Source organism: Lycium barbarum, chromosome 6 (genome assembly GCF_019175385.1).
Source record: "Lycium barbarum isolate Lr01 chromosome 6, ASM1917538v2, whole genome shotgun sequence".
NCBI lineage: Eukaryota > Viridiplantae > Streptophyta > Magnoliopsida > Solanales > Solanaceae > Lycium > Lycium barbarum.
The window spans coordinates 106,832,814-106,850,789 of record NC_083342.1 but is presented as its reverse complement, the minus strand read 5'-3'; the positions used below and the strand labels follow the sequence as shown (position 1 = coordinate 106,850,789).

At 33.9% G+C, this 17,976-nt stretch overlaps 2 protein-coding genes across 3 annotated transcripts; one reads left to right on the top strand and one right to left on the bottom strand.

Moving 5' to 3' along the window:
* Positions 1–4,488: 4,488 nt before the first annotated feature.
* LOC132645279 (uncharacterized) lies at positions 4,489–8,861 on the bottom strand. 2 transcript variants are annotated; one of them, XM_060362183.1, is made up of 2 exons: positions 8,725–8,861; positions 4,489–5,896 (listed from the first exon to the last, which is right to left on the bottom strand). In XM_060362183.1, exon 2 carries the CDS (start codon positions 5,646–5,648, stop codon positions 5,064–5,066), a length of 585 nt encoding a protein of 194 aa, XP_060218166.1. In that variant the 5' UTR covers positions 5,649–5,896; positions 8,725–8,861; the 3' UTR covers positions 4,489–5,063. The 2 variants fall into 2 exon arrangements, with proteins under 2 accessions (XP_060218166.1, XP_060218167.1); XM_060362184.1 differs by having other exon boundaries at positions 4,489–5,514; positions 8,725–8,846.
* A 7,731-nt stretch (positions 8,862–16,592) lies between these two features.
* Positions 16,593–17,087, top strand: LOC132644344 (secreted RxLR effector protein 161-like). The gene has a single exon (XM_060360940.1). The coding sequence runs from the start codon at positions 16,593–16,595 to the stop codon at positions 17,085–17,087; it is 495 nt and encodes a 164-aa protein (XP_060216923.1).
* Positions 17,088–17,976: the final 889 nt, after the last annotated feature.

The window sequence follows — 17,976 nt, the reverse complement described above, 5'->3', positions numbered from 1 at the left end:
CTAGATCAAATTGTACTATTTGCTTCTTCTTCCTCAAGAAGATATGAAGGTCTTCAAGAACACTAAGAAATTCAAATTTACAATCACCTTCAAATTAACTCCAAATTTTAGATCTAAGTTCTCCTTGATGTGGAGAACAAAGCCCACTAAGTTTCAAGCTCCAATTTCTTCTTCTTCACAAAACCCACTTTTCAAGTTGCAAAGCTTGAAAGTTCTACAATGCTACCCACTTTTCAAGTTGCAAAGCTTGAAGGTTCTACATTGGTGGATGACTCAATAATGACCCAAATGACTCCAAATTGAAGATTTGAAACTCTAAAACACTAAGGAACAAGAATCTAATGTCAAAACAACAAAATAAACACGAAAATTTTGGGGGTTTTGGTGGAAAATCTCCAGTTTTTTTTTTTTTGGAGAATCAAATCCCAAGAATAGATTTATTAGGGCAAACCTATTAGTAGCTCTGACACCAATTAATATAATAATGGATACGAAAAGACAATAAAATGACAAGAAAGTAAAGGATAGTTAATTCGAAAAAGGGCCAAATATGCCTCTGTACTATCGAAAAAGGGCCAAATATACCTCTCGTTATACTTTGGGTCCAAATATACCCCTGCAATTATGCTTTAACACGAATATACCCCTCATTTTACTGGAGGGACACATGTGATCATCCTATTGGCTTATTTTAAGTTATCTCTTAATTACTTAAATCTCCCCCCTAACCCGGTGTTCAATTAAAAAACCCATACCCCTACCTGAAAAATGTGAGTCAAGCTTCTTTAATGGCTGCTTTCTCTCTTTTACTGAAAAATTATTATTCTTCTTCTCTTTCAATGGTGGCATCTTCGTGCACGCAAATTAAAATTATAGTATTGGTTTGCATAATGGACTCCAAAAAACAACGCATAATTGATTTTCCGTTCCTCATTTGTAAACACAACTATTGGACAATACTACTACTATCGGAAAAAGGATTACAGAAGCAGCAATTGAAGAAGCTTTCAACCTGAAATTTATGGGTCTTTTAATTGGATATGGGTTATAGGTTGTATTTTAATTAATTAAGAGATAGTTTAAAATAGACCAATAGGACGATGATACATGTCCCTTCATTAAAATGAAGGGTATATTTGTGCCAAAGTATACTGGCAGGGATATATTTAGACCCAAAGTATAACGACAGGGGTATATTTGAACCAAAATTTTAATGAGGGGTATATTTGGCCCTTCTAATTTAGCAACCAAAGTTCTTCAATTAACTAAGACCTCTAAATTAGGAATTAAAGAGCACCAAACTCTTAGGATGACCTTAAGGGAACTATGTCCCAAGCAATCAATCTTCTCACAACAACAAGAATCAACAAGAGCTTATTCCATAAGCCTCTCATAAGTTTCTCTCTCTAGAGACAACATTAACAGTCAATTTCATAATTCATCAAAAGCTACATACTGAAATAAAAGACCATCTATTTATACTAGAAACTAAGGAAGACAGCTACACTATTACATAACTACCCTTAATGAAGTAAAAGCCTTGTTTGACTAGTCTTCCTTGGGAAAAGATGAAAGTCTTGAATTTATGAAGCAGCTTTGTGACGATCCCCTTTGGGTCCCACTACTCAAGGTATTGTCTATGCCAGGGTACAGCCAGTCCGCACAGGGGCTTGCCCCATTATCCCTCTTCACGCTGCAGCGCTACGGGGTATCGAACGCGGAACCTCTGGCTCCTTTACATTCCCCAAAGGGAATCGCCTCTTACCAATTGAGCTGCAGCTCAATTGGTAAGAGGCGATTCCCTTTGGGGAATGTAAAGGAGCCAGAGGTTCCGCGTTCGATACCCCGTAGCGCTGCAGCGTGAAGAGGGATAATGGGGCAAGCCCCTGTGCGGACTGGCTGTACCCTGGCATAGACAATACCTTGAGTAGTGGGACCCAAAGGGGATCGTCACAAAAAAAGGCGCCTTTTTTGTGAGGCATCCCCTCTGGGTCCTACACATACTCAGGTATTGTCTATGCCAGGGTACAGCCCGTCCGCCCAAGGCCTTCGCCCCAACCCTCATCACGCTGCAGCGCTACGGGGGGTCGAACGCGGAACCTCTGGCTCCTTTACATTCCCCAAAGGGAATCGCCTCTTACCAATTGAGCTGCAGCTCAATTGGTAAGAGGCGATTCCCTTTGGGGAATGTAAAGGAGCCAGAGGTTCCGGGTTCGATACCCCGTAGCGCTGCAGCGTGAAGAGGGATAATGGGGCAAGCCCCTGTGCGGACTGGCTGTACCCTGGCATAGACAATACCTTGAGTAGTGGGACCCAAAGGGGATCTTCACAAGCTTCTTTTGCAGTCATATCCATCCTTCACTCATTTGGCCACTTCAATGCTCATCCATCTCCCATCCCTCCTCCCAAGCTATCATCCATACTTGGACTCCCCGGGATAGTCCTTGAAATATCCTTAAGGCAACTCAGCTTGCATCATGAATTGATAGTAAATTCAGGTGCATCACATCACATTACACCTGCAAGAAGCTTCTAATTGCAATTAGAAGCTTAGAGGCACAAAAAAGTAGCAAAGTGCAAATTCCAAATGGTGACAGTCACGTATTGCGCATTCAGGAAATCCCATGATTTTAGGTTTTCACACAATTCAAAATGTGTTGCATGTACCAGACTTCAAGTTCAGCCTATTGTCAGTCTAAAAAATTACCAAGGAATTGTGTTGTGCAGTTTTTTTTTTACCTGATTTATGTGTATTTCAGGACCTCTTCAATGGTAAGGTAGTGGGAATTGGTAGAGAAAGGATAGACTATAAATTTTGCAGGATTCTAGTCAAATAAAAGCACCGACATTAAGCAACTCTTTAGTTTCTCATAATAAAGATGGACAGCTTTGGCACATGAGGTTGGGCCATCCTTATATAGAAGCAATGAACCGCATTACATCACTAAAGTTCAAGGTTGATGACAGTATTCAAGAGTTTTGTGAAATATGGTCCTTGTCAAAACACCATAGGTTGAAGTTTCCTGTTAATGATAGCAAAACAGATGCTTGTTTTCAACTAGTTCATTTAGATCGGTGGGGACCTTATAAGAAGCCTACCTATGATAAAAGATAGTTGTTTGTTACTATTATGGATAATTTTGGTGGATACACTTGGGTTTGTCTCATACAGTTTAAATGTGAAGTGGTTACTGTGTTAAAAGATTTCCTGTGTTTAATAAAAAATCAATTTTGTAGTACTAGTAAAGTGTTAAGATCTAATAACGGTTCAGAATTTTTCAATTTTAAATGTATTGATTTACTTGCTTCACATAGTATTATTCATCAAAATAGTGCCCTTACACATCACAACAAAATGACACTGAGGAGAGGAAGCATAGTATACTTGAGGTTGCTAGAGCCTTGAGATTTCAAGTGCAGTACCTATTTGTTTTTGGGGGTGATTATGTGAGAACAACAACTTTTTTGATAAATATGCTATCTTCACAAGTTCTAGGAGGCAGGAGTCCTTATGAACTTCTGTTTGGGAAAATACAAAGTCTTGACCAAAATAAGCTATTATTTAAACCAATTCACCAAAGTAATACGTTTTTAATTTTTTTTACAGAACTAGCATAAATGTATTCCTGAGTAACGTATTAGGCATTATTTTATTCAAAAATTCTAACGGAAAAAATAGCTGGGGTTAACGGTGTTAAAACCGAATTCGTGACTGTTAGTAACGTATTATTCCTAATACGTTACTGTCAGTAACGACTTTAGAGAATCCAAATACGAACAATCCTTCTATCTAATCTGACATTGACTGATGTTAAAGCTGTAACTAGGAGTTACGATTTTAGGATAAAACGTAACTGACAGTTACGTTTCTACTCAAACTAGGCATGCACAAAGCTTGCGGGTTGTGTAGGCAAACTGGACATGATAGGCGTCAATGTCCAACCCGTAGTCAAACTTAGTGTTAGTCGAGTTTGTCAAGTTATTATATTATTTCATTAGTAATCAGTTAAATTTTTTTTTTGCTTCTTTATTTTATATGATCAATATGCTCAGTTTCCTAAATTTTATGTAGGAGCGATCAATACGTGTTTCCTAAATTCTCTACTATGTATACTTAAGCATGCACATCTGACATGAGCTTAATTTTTTTGTTAACCAATTTTGGAACCTTACTGAAGATCCATTTCCTAAATACTACACTGCATGAGATGAGATGAATATAGCTCTAGACTATAAATGAGATGAATATAGCAGAAAATCTAAGTCTCTTCCAACAAGTATTTGGCTAGCCTCATTACATAGAAATATTCATCTTAGACATCTCTTCCAACAAGTATTTGGCCAGCCTCATTACATGAAACTTTTGTGAAGTTCAGCACCTGTACTAATCTTTTCTAGTTAATTAACTAAATGCATAACCAGTAGAAATAAACCAGCACCTGTATGAATAAAGTGAAGTTCAGCATCTGTAGGAACAAAGAGAAGAAATACATATAAATGCCTCGTGGAAATCTTTTCATAAAATTTCACTTCTTTACACCATAGCTGAATACAAAAAGCAAAAAAAGACTAATACACCATAACTGTTTCTTTTCCAGCTTCAAAACAACACCAGCAGTGAGCAAAAAAAAAATCATTCCTACTAAACTGCTGATGACTTGCTAGCAAAAACCATAGCTAATACATGACTTCCAATTAAAACTTACAGTACTTGCTAGCAAAAACCAAATACAATCATGACTTCCAATTAAAACTTCTTTGCACCATAGCATAGAAAACGTAGCTGAATACAAAAAGCAAAAAAAAACATAATACACCAACTGTGCCTTCATCTTACTTACAGTTAGCAAAAAAAAAAAAAAAAGGAGATCATTCCTACTAAACTAGATCAGCGAGATTATGTGCCTTCATCTTACTTACAAGCCAAACTATTAGTGATGCATTCATTTATTTTTGCTTCTACCTTGCTGCTTTTTACCTCTACCGCGCTGCTTTTTAATCCTACCGTGCTGATCAAGAAAGTGACTCCCGGTCGCACAACGCTTACGAATAATTTTACGCTTCTACCTCATTGATGGTTCACCATCCACTTCATCGTTGGAATCATCCAACTCATTACCTTGTATCTCAATATTGCAGTCCTGCCCATCATCTCTATTAGTGGCCTCAGGGATATCGATGGACATTTGCACAGGCGATGAGTTAAAAACAGGACCATTCTCAACAAATATATTCTCAAAAGACGAAAGACTTGGATCTCTTGAATATTGTGGAGTTTGTGGCGTCATGTATGGCACAATTTGAGTAGTTGTTGGTTGATATGTCATAGCTGATGCCTGAGTGAATTCGTGAGTGTCGCCTCTTGAAGTGGAACTAATATTACAATTTGTTGTTGCTGGATCATCTTCCGGGACTGCTTGGGCATCTTCCTGAAGCATTTCATCCATTTCGATAGACACTTGACCTCTCTTAATAGCACGTTCCCTCCTACCAGCAACACCACCTTTTCCTCGCCTACGAACAAAGGGACGTATATGGTCAGCATGTACTCCATCTTTTTTATAATCGGCTTGTAAATGAATTCTATCAGCCTCGTGCACATATGTCAAGCACTTTTCACCTTCACTCCGCACCATTGCACGAAACATATAAAATTCCTCAAATAATGGCTGATCACCGAGTGATTTTGCTTTATCATAGAATTGGAATTTTTGCAATCCTAATGTTTAATTTGATCTTAAAGCACAAACGTCAATTTACTATAACATAGAATAAAAAGAACAAACATTGTGCATTATAACTAAACATATAGGACAGAAAAAAATCGAGAAGTTACCCCTATCAGTTAGAGTACTTTCTTGCTTTTTTTGCTTGAGGAAATTTGAGTTTGAAAATCCTGCGAAAGCCAAAGTGGTTGACCATTATATTGCAGTCAAATAAACAAATAACCAGTATTGTTATATATTAAAACTCCGAAATTTACCATCCCCATTCCCAAGAAAGAAATCAAAACCTCATTAACAAAATAACCAAAATTCTTCAACATAAAGCTCTGAACTAATGGAAAAGGGAAAAAAAAAAGAGTGAATGGTGTGGTTATGGGAGTGGCACTGAGGCACTACAAATAGTGTTGTACAAAGAAGCACCTATAAATATAAGGGATATGTGGCACATTCAATTATTGTCTTCTTCAAATTTATTTTTGTCCAATAAAAATAATATGAATAAATTTTTAAAAAGTTTTTCAGTAGAACTTTGTTTCTAGATCTAAGAAAAACACTGTGAAGTGTTTATGTTTGTACACATTACAGCGATGCTTCCCTTTTTAGTGTTTTGATATTGAATTTCATTTTATCAATCTGATTTACAACATTTGGTGGGCAAGAAATGAAGTTGTGTGACAAATGAAACTAATACCAAGCATGGTCTGTGCAAGTATCCATCACGAGCTGTATATAAGATAGACGAGCAAGCAGAGGAGAAGGAATGAAAAAGAGGTAGACAGTGGATAGATAATCTGTATCAACATGCATAGCTTAGGGTATACTTATTTGTTTACATATGGTCTAAGACATAGGAATGCCTCAGTCTTATCAAGTGATTGTTCTAATGAATATGCCCACAGTTAATGTAATCAAATGATTGTTCTAATGAATATGCCCATAGTTGAAAACTAATACTACTTCCATTATTTATGACTTCCTGCTATTGAAAAACTCTACTTTTACAATTTCCCTCTACAAGGAGAAAAACTAATATAAATTAAATCTAGTTTAAATTCTTCTAACTGTGATTTGGTATGTTGACATCTAAACACTTCAATTTCTTTTTGCAAGAGGTCATGTTTAGTGGATGCATAATAAAACGATTGTCTCACAAGTTTGCAAACATGTAATTGAAAATTTTAGAAGGCAAGTATTTGGAAACAAAAATTAGAACAGTCGTATACTCCTTATTCCACTTTCCAAGGATTTCCATGGAGAAACTAATAAGTAAAATTTAATTTTCAGATTTATATTCATTTAGCCTTTATTGTTTGGGGTTCTCTTAACATGGCATGTTCTCTGAGAATGTCTTCAACCACTGCTTTTGGAACTATAGCATGAGGGGGTGGGGGTGTGGAGGATAACACTATCCAAATAAGAGATGATAATCACTTGACAAAACGTCTATCCAAGTCACACATCAGGTGTCTGCCTATAGAATAAACTAAATGAGTGCAAATGATATAGCACACTAAGAACAAATGCTCAATATGATAGCATGGGAGAAACCTCTCAATGAAAGAAAAGTGAGGGATTCTCGAAGAAGTATTAACAGAATAGACAACTTTTTCAACTTTTGGTTTGAAAAATCAGTTGGGAAGACATGATATCAAAGCCAAGTGAATCACTAGCTTTTCTTTTTTGTTTTTTACAAGCGATTTTTTTAGAGTGCTTACCACTTGAGCAACCCCTTCTTGTCATCAAGTGAATTACTGGTATTTAGATGTAGAATATAGTAATAGAGAGGCGTTAAAAAGCGCCACCTCTTACTATAGAACACTTTAATATAGAGAAGAAAGTTGAAATGTTTGACAAAAGTACATTACTATGCGAAGGAGCGTAAGAAACCAAAATAAGTTAAATCTTATACCATTCCATTACAAAGGAAGTACCATAATAGAGCTACTGAACCAAAAACTGAAAAGACATTTTCAGTCCATTCATAAATTTGAATAAATTTCGGAAAGAATACACCTATTTTCCGTTTTTTTTCAATATAAATTTTTCTAACTCAGTAATCAAGGTGGACGATTGAGGTAATATGATTTTGTTCAGAAAGATGCATCAAGGTCAACAAAAAGAGCACAGAAAATCAGCTTGTCGCATAAGCCAAATAAATGTACAAGTAATCTAGTTATTATGCAACATAGTTTGCAAAATCGTGCATGACTTTGTAAGAACAAATGAACGATGCAAACAACTCATAATGATTACTATGTGATCCCAATGCCTAAATACCTTTAGCTTCAAATCATCCCCCTCTCAACTGAAAATTGGCACTCCGTTGTTCTCTCCTTTTGTATTATAAATCTCACCTTTACAACTCATAATCCTCATAAGAACCTCCAACATTATATCATAAAAATAATATATTTAATCACATATATACACTAAACAAAAGTAAACGATGAATATAACAATAATGAGACCAAATTACCTTGCTGAATAAAGTAAGCCAACAATAGTAGAAACGATCTCGAAAAAATCGGAGGTCAAAGTCAAGTGTTTCAAATGCGGTAAATTTAGTCCCACCACTTATTTCAAGCCATACCATCACATGAAACACATAAAGCAACTCAACAAAAAATTAGGACAGATTAAATCTGAAAGTAAAGTTTGAAACACAAGTATGCTGAGAAAATACTGATAAGGAAAATGTTATACTTTTTGTTTTCATAAATTTCCTTATTCCTCTAATTTTTTGAATGATCTAAGTGTTTCGATCTTGCTAAGAAAAGCCACCACCATAAAGCTAAGCAAACAAAGAAAAAGAGGAAGAACAAAATAACCCACACGAAAATCGGATGAAGCAGCACACAATAGCTCAGAAGTACAATGGAAAAGAAGCCGAGAAACATTGAAGAGAGAGTTCAGGAAAATACTGACAACAACAATGAATTTAAGCCATAAAATTGGTAAATTAGAAGAAAATTAGGGTAAAAAATTAAGATAAACTTACCAAAATGCAACACCCAGATGAGAAAGCAAAGATCTGCCCTTGAAAATCTGGAACAGAAGAGAAAAGAATTGATTCTTCTAGAACTACCAATCGAGCAAGAGAAATAGTACGGAAAAGAAGCACACCTGAAAGGAGAATGTTCTAGGTGCGTGGAGAATTTTTGAGAAAATACGGAGCTATATAAATTTTGTACAAGGTGAGTTTACCGAACTACCCTTGGTCGTTCATGGACTCATGCTTATTGTATAGTTACACTGAACACGTCGTTATTTTAAATGAAGAGACCACTAATAGTCGTGGTCTTAGGATACGTAATAGGACTAAATCGTTACTGTCAGTAACGACTTTTATTTTAACGCCGTCCACTTATTAGCTGTTTTCCCGTTAGAATTTTTTAATAAAATAATGCCTAATACGTTACTCAGGAATACGTTTATGCTAGTTCTGTAAAAAAAATTAAAAACGTATTATTTTGGTGAATTGGTTTAAATAATAACTTATTTTGGTCAAAAATTCGGAAAATACCAAATCTAAATCACTTAAGAGTCTTTGGTTGTCTTTGCTATGCAATCAAATTGCCTAGAGGTGATAAATTTGCTGAAAGAGCAAGAAAAGTTATTCTTATTGGTTATTTAGAAACTCAAGAAGGGTATAGACTCTATGACTTTCCAAAACAGCATTCATTAGTAGGGATGTGACATTTAGAGAATCTATTTTTCTTTTCAAGCATGATGATGCTACTTTACAGGTTGAAGACGTGTTTTTGAATGACACTCCTTCAAACCTAGGTGGCTCAGAGGGGCATAATAATGCTTCATTTTCTTCATCCATTTATGAGAATCATGAAAAGCATGCTCATGCTCCTGTCATCACTATCCAACCTGGTGTAGCTCCTCCTACTGAAGACAATGCTGCCATGACACAAAATGAAGATATAGCACCTGAGAACAATGTTGCAGAATCATTAGATGCTGCTATTATAGATAAAGAAGGTGTCAATGCATATGAGATCCTAGCATTAAGCCCGTCAACCGGTTTAACCGGTAACCGGTTATGAAACCCGCCGGTTTCCGGTTAAAAAACTGGAACCGGCCACCGGTTCCGATTTAACCGGTTCTGGTTTACCGGTTTGAGACCCCAACCGGAACCGGTCCGGTTCAAAGTGTCCAAAACCCTTTTTTTTGTTTTTCGTATAGTGTTATATATATATATATATATATATATATATATATATATATATATATATATATATATATATATATATTAGTATATTGTAGGTATATTTACATATGTTATATAAGTTTATAAGTAAAGTTTAAATATTTACTGACTAACAAGCTAACAGCAAGTCAACAATACAGCATATACGTGTATATACTTGAAAAATAACTAAAATATATTAAGAATATACTTATAATATATAGTATATGTTTAAGTATACATATTACATATACTATACTTAAACATATAGTATACATATATATATATATATATATACATATATACAATACATATATATGTTTCAGTTATACTTATATGCTATTATAAGTATATTCCAAATATATTTTATGTATACTATATATTCTTAATATATATTATATGTATACTATAAGTATAACTTAAACACACACACACACATATATCTATATATATATATATATATATATATATATTCTTAATATATATTATATGTATACTTAATATATATTATATGTATACTATACTGATACATATATATATATGTGTTTAAGTTATACTTATATAGTTATATGTGTACTATATACGTGTATATACTTGAAAAATAACTAAAATATATTAAGAATATACTTATAATATATAGTATATGTTTAAGTATACATATTACATATACTGTACTTAATAGTATACACACACACACATACACACACACACACACACACACATAGTATATATATGTTTAAGTTATACTTATATGCTATTATAAGTATATTCCAAATATATTTTATGTATACTATATATTCTTAATATATATGATATGTATACTATAAGTATAACTTAAATATATATATATGTTATACTTATATAGTTATATGTATACTATATGTATACTATATATTATAAGTATATTCCAAATATATTTATGTATATTATATATCTTTAATATATATTATATGTATACTTAATATATATTATATGTATACTATACTTATATGTATACTATAAGTATAACTTAAACATATATATATACATGTTTAAGTTATACTTATATAGTTATATGTATACTATATATTATAAGTAATACAATTTTTTTTAGGAATAGTCAATTATGCTAGAAATTTTATAAAAGACTTAGGAATGATAGCAGGACCATTGTATTAAAAAACTGGATCTAATGGTCAAAAACACTTTAATACTGAAGACATTAAATTGGTACAAAAAATAAAAGAAAAAATAAATAATATTCCCGATTTAAATATGCCCCTAGAAACAGACTATTTAATTATAGAAACAGACGGTAGTTTCGAAGGATGGGGAGCAGTACTAAAAGCAAAACCTATAAAAATGAAGAAAAGATATGTGCTTATCAAAGTGGTAAGTATAAAGAAAAAGGAAATATGAGTAGTATAGATGTGGAAATTCTAGTTGTAATATATGGATTAAATAGTTTTAGACTATATATCCTAAATAAACCAGAAATACTAGTTAGAACAGACTGCGAAGCTATAGTTAAATTCTATCAAAAAATTAATGATAAAAGAAGCAGTAGACGAAGATGGTTAAACTTTATGGATACTATTTCTATTTATAATTTACAATTTGAACATATAAAAGGAAAAGATAATAATTTAGCAGACCAATTAAGTAGACTAAAGATTACTGCTAACTAATTTTGTCTTTGATACCAGTCTAATGCTTCGGTAAAATCATTAAATCATATAAAAGGAAAAGATAATAATTTAGCAGACCAATTAAGTAGACTAAAGATTACTGCTAACTAATTTTTTATTTGAACAGCATGAGACCTTCCAGTTCTCAGACAGTAGACAAGGGGAAAGGCATAGCCTCAACCCAAGATACATACAGACAGACAGTATTAGGTAACCTTCATTTTAGACCTACATCTTTATTAGAAAAAAATACTATGGAAAGAATACAATTTGGAGCCAATAACTTAGTAGCTTTCCAGCCATCAAATTGAACTTTTAAAGTATTACCAGAATACGTAATAGACAGACAACAAAGATGCTTAGTGGATAATTTATGAATTTCGCATAATAAAAAAGACGCTAAACATTTTGTAGCTACTATAAATTCTCTTCGTCAATATTTTACAGATCGAAATTTAGACTATATATATATATATATATGTGTGTGTGTGTGTTTAAGTTATACTTATATAGTTATATGTATACTATATATTATAAGTATATTCCAAATATATTTTATGTATACTATATATCCTTAATATATATTATATGTATACTATAATATATATTCTTAATATATTTTAGTTATTTTTCAAGTATATAACTTTCTAGTTTTTAATTTATGTAAATGTATATTATAAGTATATTCTTAGTATATTTTAGGTATATTCCTAACTTAATAAAATTAAAAATATGAACACAAGTAAATATAAAAAAGCTCAATGAGCCATATATTTTATTCATTCTTGGATAACATTTATTTATAAGTTGTAGTTTTTTTTTAACTTGCAAATAATACATGAGTTGTAAAGAAATAGTAAAATAATAAAATCACCAATTCTGAATCATTTCGTTAATTTCTCCCATATCGTATTCGGCCATGGAAATATCTTCAAAGTCTTCCATTTGGTCCGGTCCACTTGCTATCAAATCTTCAATTTCTTCCTTTTCGCCTTCCTCCGTTTCTGAGTTTTGGTTGCGTCGCTCCGATCTAATCCAATCGCGAATGCACACTAGTACTTGCAAGCTAAAACCGGATAATGAATTTCTATGGTCTCCAATTTGCTGTCTTCTTTGGCTAAATGCGCTCTCCGAAGCCACGGTTGATACTTGAATCGTAAGGATATCTCGAGCCATTCTTGAGAGTATCGGATGACTTGCCTTATACTTCTTCCACCATGCTAAAACGTCCAATTCATCCAGTTCCTTGATATCCACATTTGACTGCATCAAATAATAGTTATATTCATCAAAGTTTGCATTACAAGAAGAAGTTAGCTGTGAATGTAAAACTTTTAAATGCGACAAACCCGACAAGCCTTTTTTGCTACTTTGAGAAGTAGTAGGGCGTGGAGCAACGGGTGTAGCACGTTCTTCTAAATTAGAATAATGAGTAAAAAAATTTCTAAACTCGTCATCAATAGCGAGTTCGGCTTCAGCTAAGATGGTTGAACTCCCGGTTCAATTTCTAAAAATGTATAAATTTGACCAACCAGTGCTTTAGTATAAGACACTTTTAAACAAGGATTTAAAAGAGAAACTAAAATAAATAAAGTTGGGATGGGAAAAAATACTTCTTCAATTTGATTATCATTTCAAAAATAGCCGCTTGATAACCGGGTTTATATTTATACTCTTGTAAAATTCTAGTTATTTCCGCTAAGTAGGCTAAAATTCTGGTTACCGTGGGATAGAATTGTCTAGAAAAATCAAAAGTTGCATTATAAAAAATTTCTAAGAGTTCAACACATTCTTTAACATCTTCCCAATGCGAAAAATTTAACCAATCATCACTATCAGTATTATATTTGTTGTGAACTTGTTGTATGGGAATCCTATACTCATGTGCTTGTTGTAGCATAATGTAAGTGTAGTTCCATCTAGCCTCAATTTCTACTTGAATTTTCCTAGGTCTAAGGTTATTTTCCACACAAGCATTCTTAAAATCTCTAAGTCTTGCCCTATTAGCATTACAAAAAAGAAGCGCAACCACATCTCTAACTTTTTTAATAGAATCGTCAAAACACACAAGACCATCTTTAACAATTAAATTTAAAATGTGACAACTACATCTTACATGAAAAATATTTCTTAGCGGAGGGTTTATTTCTCTTTTTAAAAGACCAATTGCCTTTGTATTATTAGAAGCATTATCTAAAGCACTACAAAGTGTTTTTCTATATATATTAAAAAATCTCATTATAGTAGACATTGAATCCGCTAATAATTTTCCATCGTGACGATCTTTTCCTTCATCATATAAAAAAGCTATAATTCTTTTTTGCATAACCCAATTGTCATCAACCCAATGACATGTAATAGCAAAAAAAAATCTAACTTGTTAAGACTAAGACCCAAATCAGCGGTAAGAGAAACATTACAATTTAAAGAATTAAATACATGACGCAAATAAAATCTATATTTTTTAAACAAATCTATAACATCCGCTCTACAAGTACTTCTAGGAATACCCTCAAATAACGGATTATAACAATGTTGAATGTAAGTAACAAACCCCAAACCCTAGGGAAAGAAAAATGGTAAACAATCATAAGCTACCATTTTAGCTATTTCTACACGCTCTTTTTTCTTGTCATACTTAAAATTTCTACCAGTTCGTGGATCTATCGTCATTTGAATACCCCCTACATTTGAACCCGTTTGCTCTCCCCAAACTTCCATAGGTTTAAGTCTCATATGATTATTTAGTGTATCCGTTCCACCATCCTTACTAGTTCCTTGCCTACTTGTCCACATATGATACATTTAGCTGTTTGGCTTTCCTTATCCTTAGTCATAAATTTCCAAATTTTAGCAGTTGGCTTACGAATTCTAGGCGGTTTGTCTTGTGTATGTGATTGTGCACATGTATCTCCTATGGGATTTTCGGGGGGTTGTGTTTCATCATCATCATTATCAATTTCATTAAAAGTGTCGGTAAAATGTTGTTGCATTGCCTCATGACCTAAAAGTGGATTATTTCCACCAACATCAATACCTAAATTAGGTGTTTCTTCCACAAATGTTTCCTCATTAAGCCCACCCCTAACAATACCACTACTACCGGCACCACGTCTAAATCTCTTTGCCATTATTAAATAGAATTAATTTAAATCACAATCAAATAAATCACAAGAAAATAAATTGCAACAAATTAAATTACTAGACTTAAACTGCGTAAATTAAATTGCGAAAAATAAAGATAGAGTTAGAACGAAGGTACCAAATTGCCGGATTAATTTTCAACAAAGTAAAGGTGGCTAGAATTGCAAATCCACCAAAGCTACTTCGGATTGTTGCAAAATCACCAACTCCACCAACAATATTATAATTGTGAAATTAATAATTGAAACTAGAATAAGACTATAATATTTATTTGAGAGAAATTTAAAGTGGCTAATTATTGCAAAGTAACTATAATTGAGAAATTGAGATTTGAGAGAAAGAGAAGAGTGAATTGGTGTGGATTAAAATGAAAATGAAGAACGGTTTATATAGGGTTGGGGAATGGGTTAAAATGTTAAAAAAAAGTTTAGGGGGTTGGGGGGGGGGGGGGGGGGGGGGGGTTAATTTATGGCCGTTTGGCAATGGCCATTTTTGCAAATGGACCGTTGCCAATGGTCCAATAATGTCCATAAGCCCAGCAGCAATGGCTATATTTTTTTAAAAAAAATTTTTACCGGTTTAACCGATCCTGTTCTGGTTTCAAAAAAATTGGAACCGGACCGATAAGAAATAAATGGTTAACCGGTTCTACCGGTTTCGATTTCGATTTCGATTCCGGTTTTACCGGTTTGAACCGGTTAAACCGGACCAGTTGACACGTTTACCTAGCATCAGAGAACAACATGGAGTTGCCATTACTAGATCAGCATGAAGCAATAAATGACCAAGTGCCCACCATACAAGAAAAACGATAACATGTCAGGCCTAGTAGAGCTATCAAACCTCCCACTTGGCATAATGATTATATTATGGCACCTAAACCAGGAGGATAGTGTTCATTTCCCAGCTCCAACCATATTTCATACTCTTATTTGCCCTCTACTTATCATTATTATCTGAAATGTTTCTGAGCAGCAGAACCTAAGAACTTCAAGGAATCTTCTAATGATCCTTTGTGGATAGAAGCAATGCAAAAGGATGTGGATGCACTAGAAGAGAACAACACATGGGAGCTGGTTCAACTATCACTAGGTAAGCAGACTATTGGTTCAAAATGGATGTACAAGGTCAAGCTGAAGGGTAATGATGAGATGGACAAGTATAAGACAAGATTAGTAGCAAAATGATACACAAAGAGAAGGCTTGAACTATCATGAGACTTTTTCATCAGTAGCCAAGATGGTTACTGTTAGAATAGTTGTCAGTAGAGCAGCATCCCATGATTGGGAGTTATATCAAATGGATTCCAATAATGCATTCCTCCAAGGGGACATAGATGAGGAGGTATACATGTCACTTCCACAAGATTTTCACAAACAAAGGGAGAAGAGTTTGCAAGTTGTTGAAGTCATTATATGGACTTAAACAAGCATCAAGACAGTGGAACATTAAGTTGACCAATGCCTTGGTGAGGGCATGATACTCACAAAGTACTCATGATTATTCCTTGTTCACTAAAAAGGACAAAGAGAATCGGGTAATAGTAGTGATCTATATAGAAAATTTGCTCATAACAGGCAATATTACAGATCTCATTAATGAGACAAAGGACTACTTGCATAGTCAATTCAAGGTGAAAGATTTGGAAATCCTGAAGTATTTTTTGGGCATAGAGGTATTGAGCTCTAAACATGAAATACTACTTAATCAAAGAAAATATGCTCTTGAGCTGATCCCTGAGTTGGGCCTAGGTGGTTCTAAGCCATCTTCTACACCATTAGAAGTAATTGTAAAGTTGACTATTGTAGAATATGATGCAGCAGTGGAGAAAACAGATGATCTAGTCTTGGAGGATGCATGAAGTTATCAAAAACTAGTTGGAAAGTTGATATACTTGACTATAACCAGCCAGATATATGTTTTGCAGTGCAAGTACTTAGTCAGTTCATGCAACTTTCGAAGAAGTCACATTGGGATGCAGCCTTGAGGGTGGTTAGATATGTGAAGAAGTCATCTGGATTAGGGGTGTCCCTGAGTAGAAATGCTATCATAGAAATGTCTGTGTTTTGTGATTTAGACCGGGTTTCTTACCTCAACACAAGAAGATCAGTTATAGGATTTGCCGTACAACTTGGTGGATCACTAATCTCATGGAAGTGTAAGAAGCAACATACAGCTAGTAAAAGCTCAGTAGAAGCAGAATACATGCCAATGGCCTCAACAGTCTCAGAAGTTGTTAGGTTGCTAGGATTACTCAAAGACTTGCAAGTTTCAGTAGCCCTACCAATAAAGGTTTCTTGTGACAGCAAATTAAGCAACTATTCAAATAGCTGCCAATCCCATATTTCATGAAAGAAGCAAATATATTGAAATTGATTGTCATTTTGTTAGAGAAAGATACAAAAGTGGACTGATTCAACCTAAATATCTCAATACAAAGTTGCATCTTGCAGACTCGCTTACAAAAGGCTTGGGAGTTGTTCAACATCATTTCCTTTTATCCAAGTTGGGAATTCTTAACATTTTTCACCCACCAGCTTGAAGGGGAGTGTTGGAATATGATGTATATTATATTACACAGTATATCATGTATATCGAGAGTATATTAGGCAGTTCACTCTAGTTAATTCAAGTTAGTTATAGGAGGTTAGTTTGTTATGATGTTCACGTGTAATGTGTTTACACTTGTGTACAGCTGACACACTTCATCACTACATATACACGACTTACTTGTAACCACTCAATTGAGTCAATCATAAAACAATTCCTTTCTTCTCTTGCAAGTTAGTTCTCTCTAGTCTCGGTTCACCATGAATTGAGCTTCAAGCTCACTTCATGGTTTGATCTCGATAATTTCATAAAGGTGATTGGCCTAATGTTAAAATATAACATCGCATATCCATATTGAAAATTTCCCCACCTTGATGTTTTCTACACTAGGTCTAGCATATACCTTTTGGGTTCCGTATCCAATAAAATGGTAGTGCAAGATAGCCTTGCACCATTAAATACTGCAAAATCTAGATATTATAATTATCCATGCACTCTAATGTGTTATGCATGAAGGTGCTTCCAAGTTATGCATATGACTTAACAAACATGAGGGTGCTTTTCTGACTTAACGATGTATATTCGATATAAATATCGGATGCCGATAAATTCTTTACCGATGCATAAGTATGACACCGAATTAGCACAGTGATATGGTTTATCAAATACTTCTAAACGTATGCATTGCACT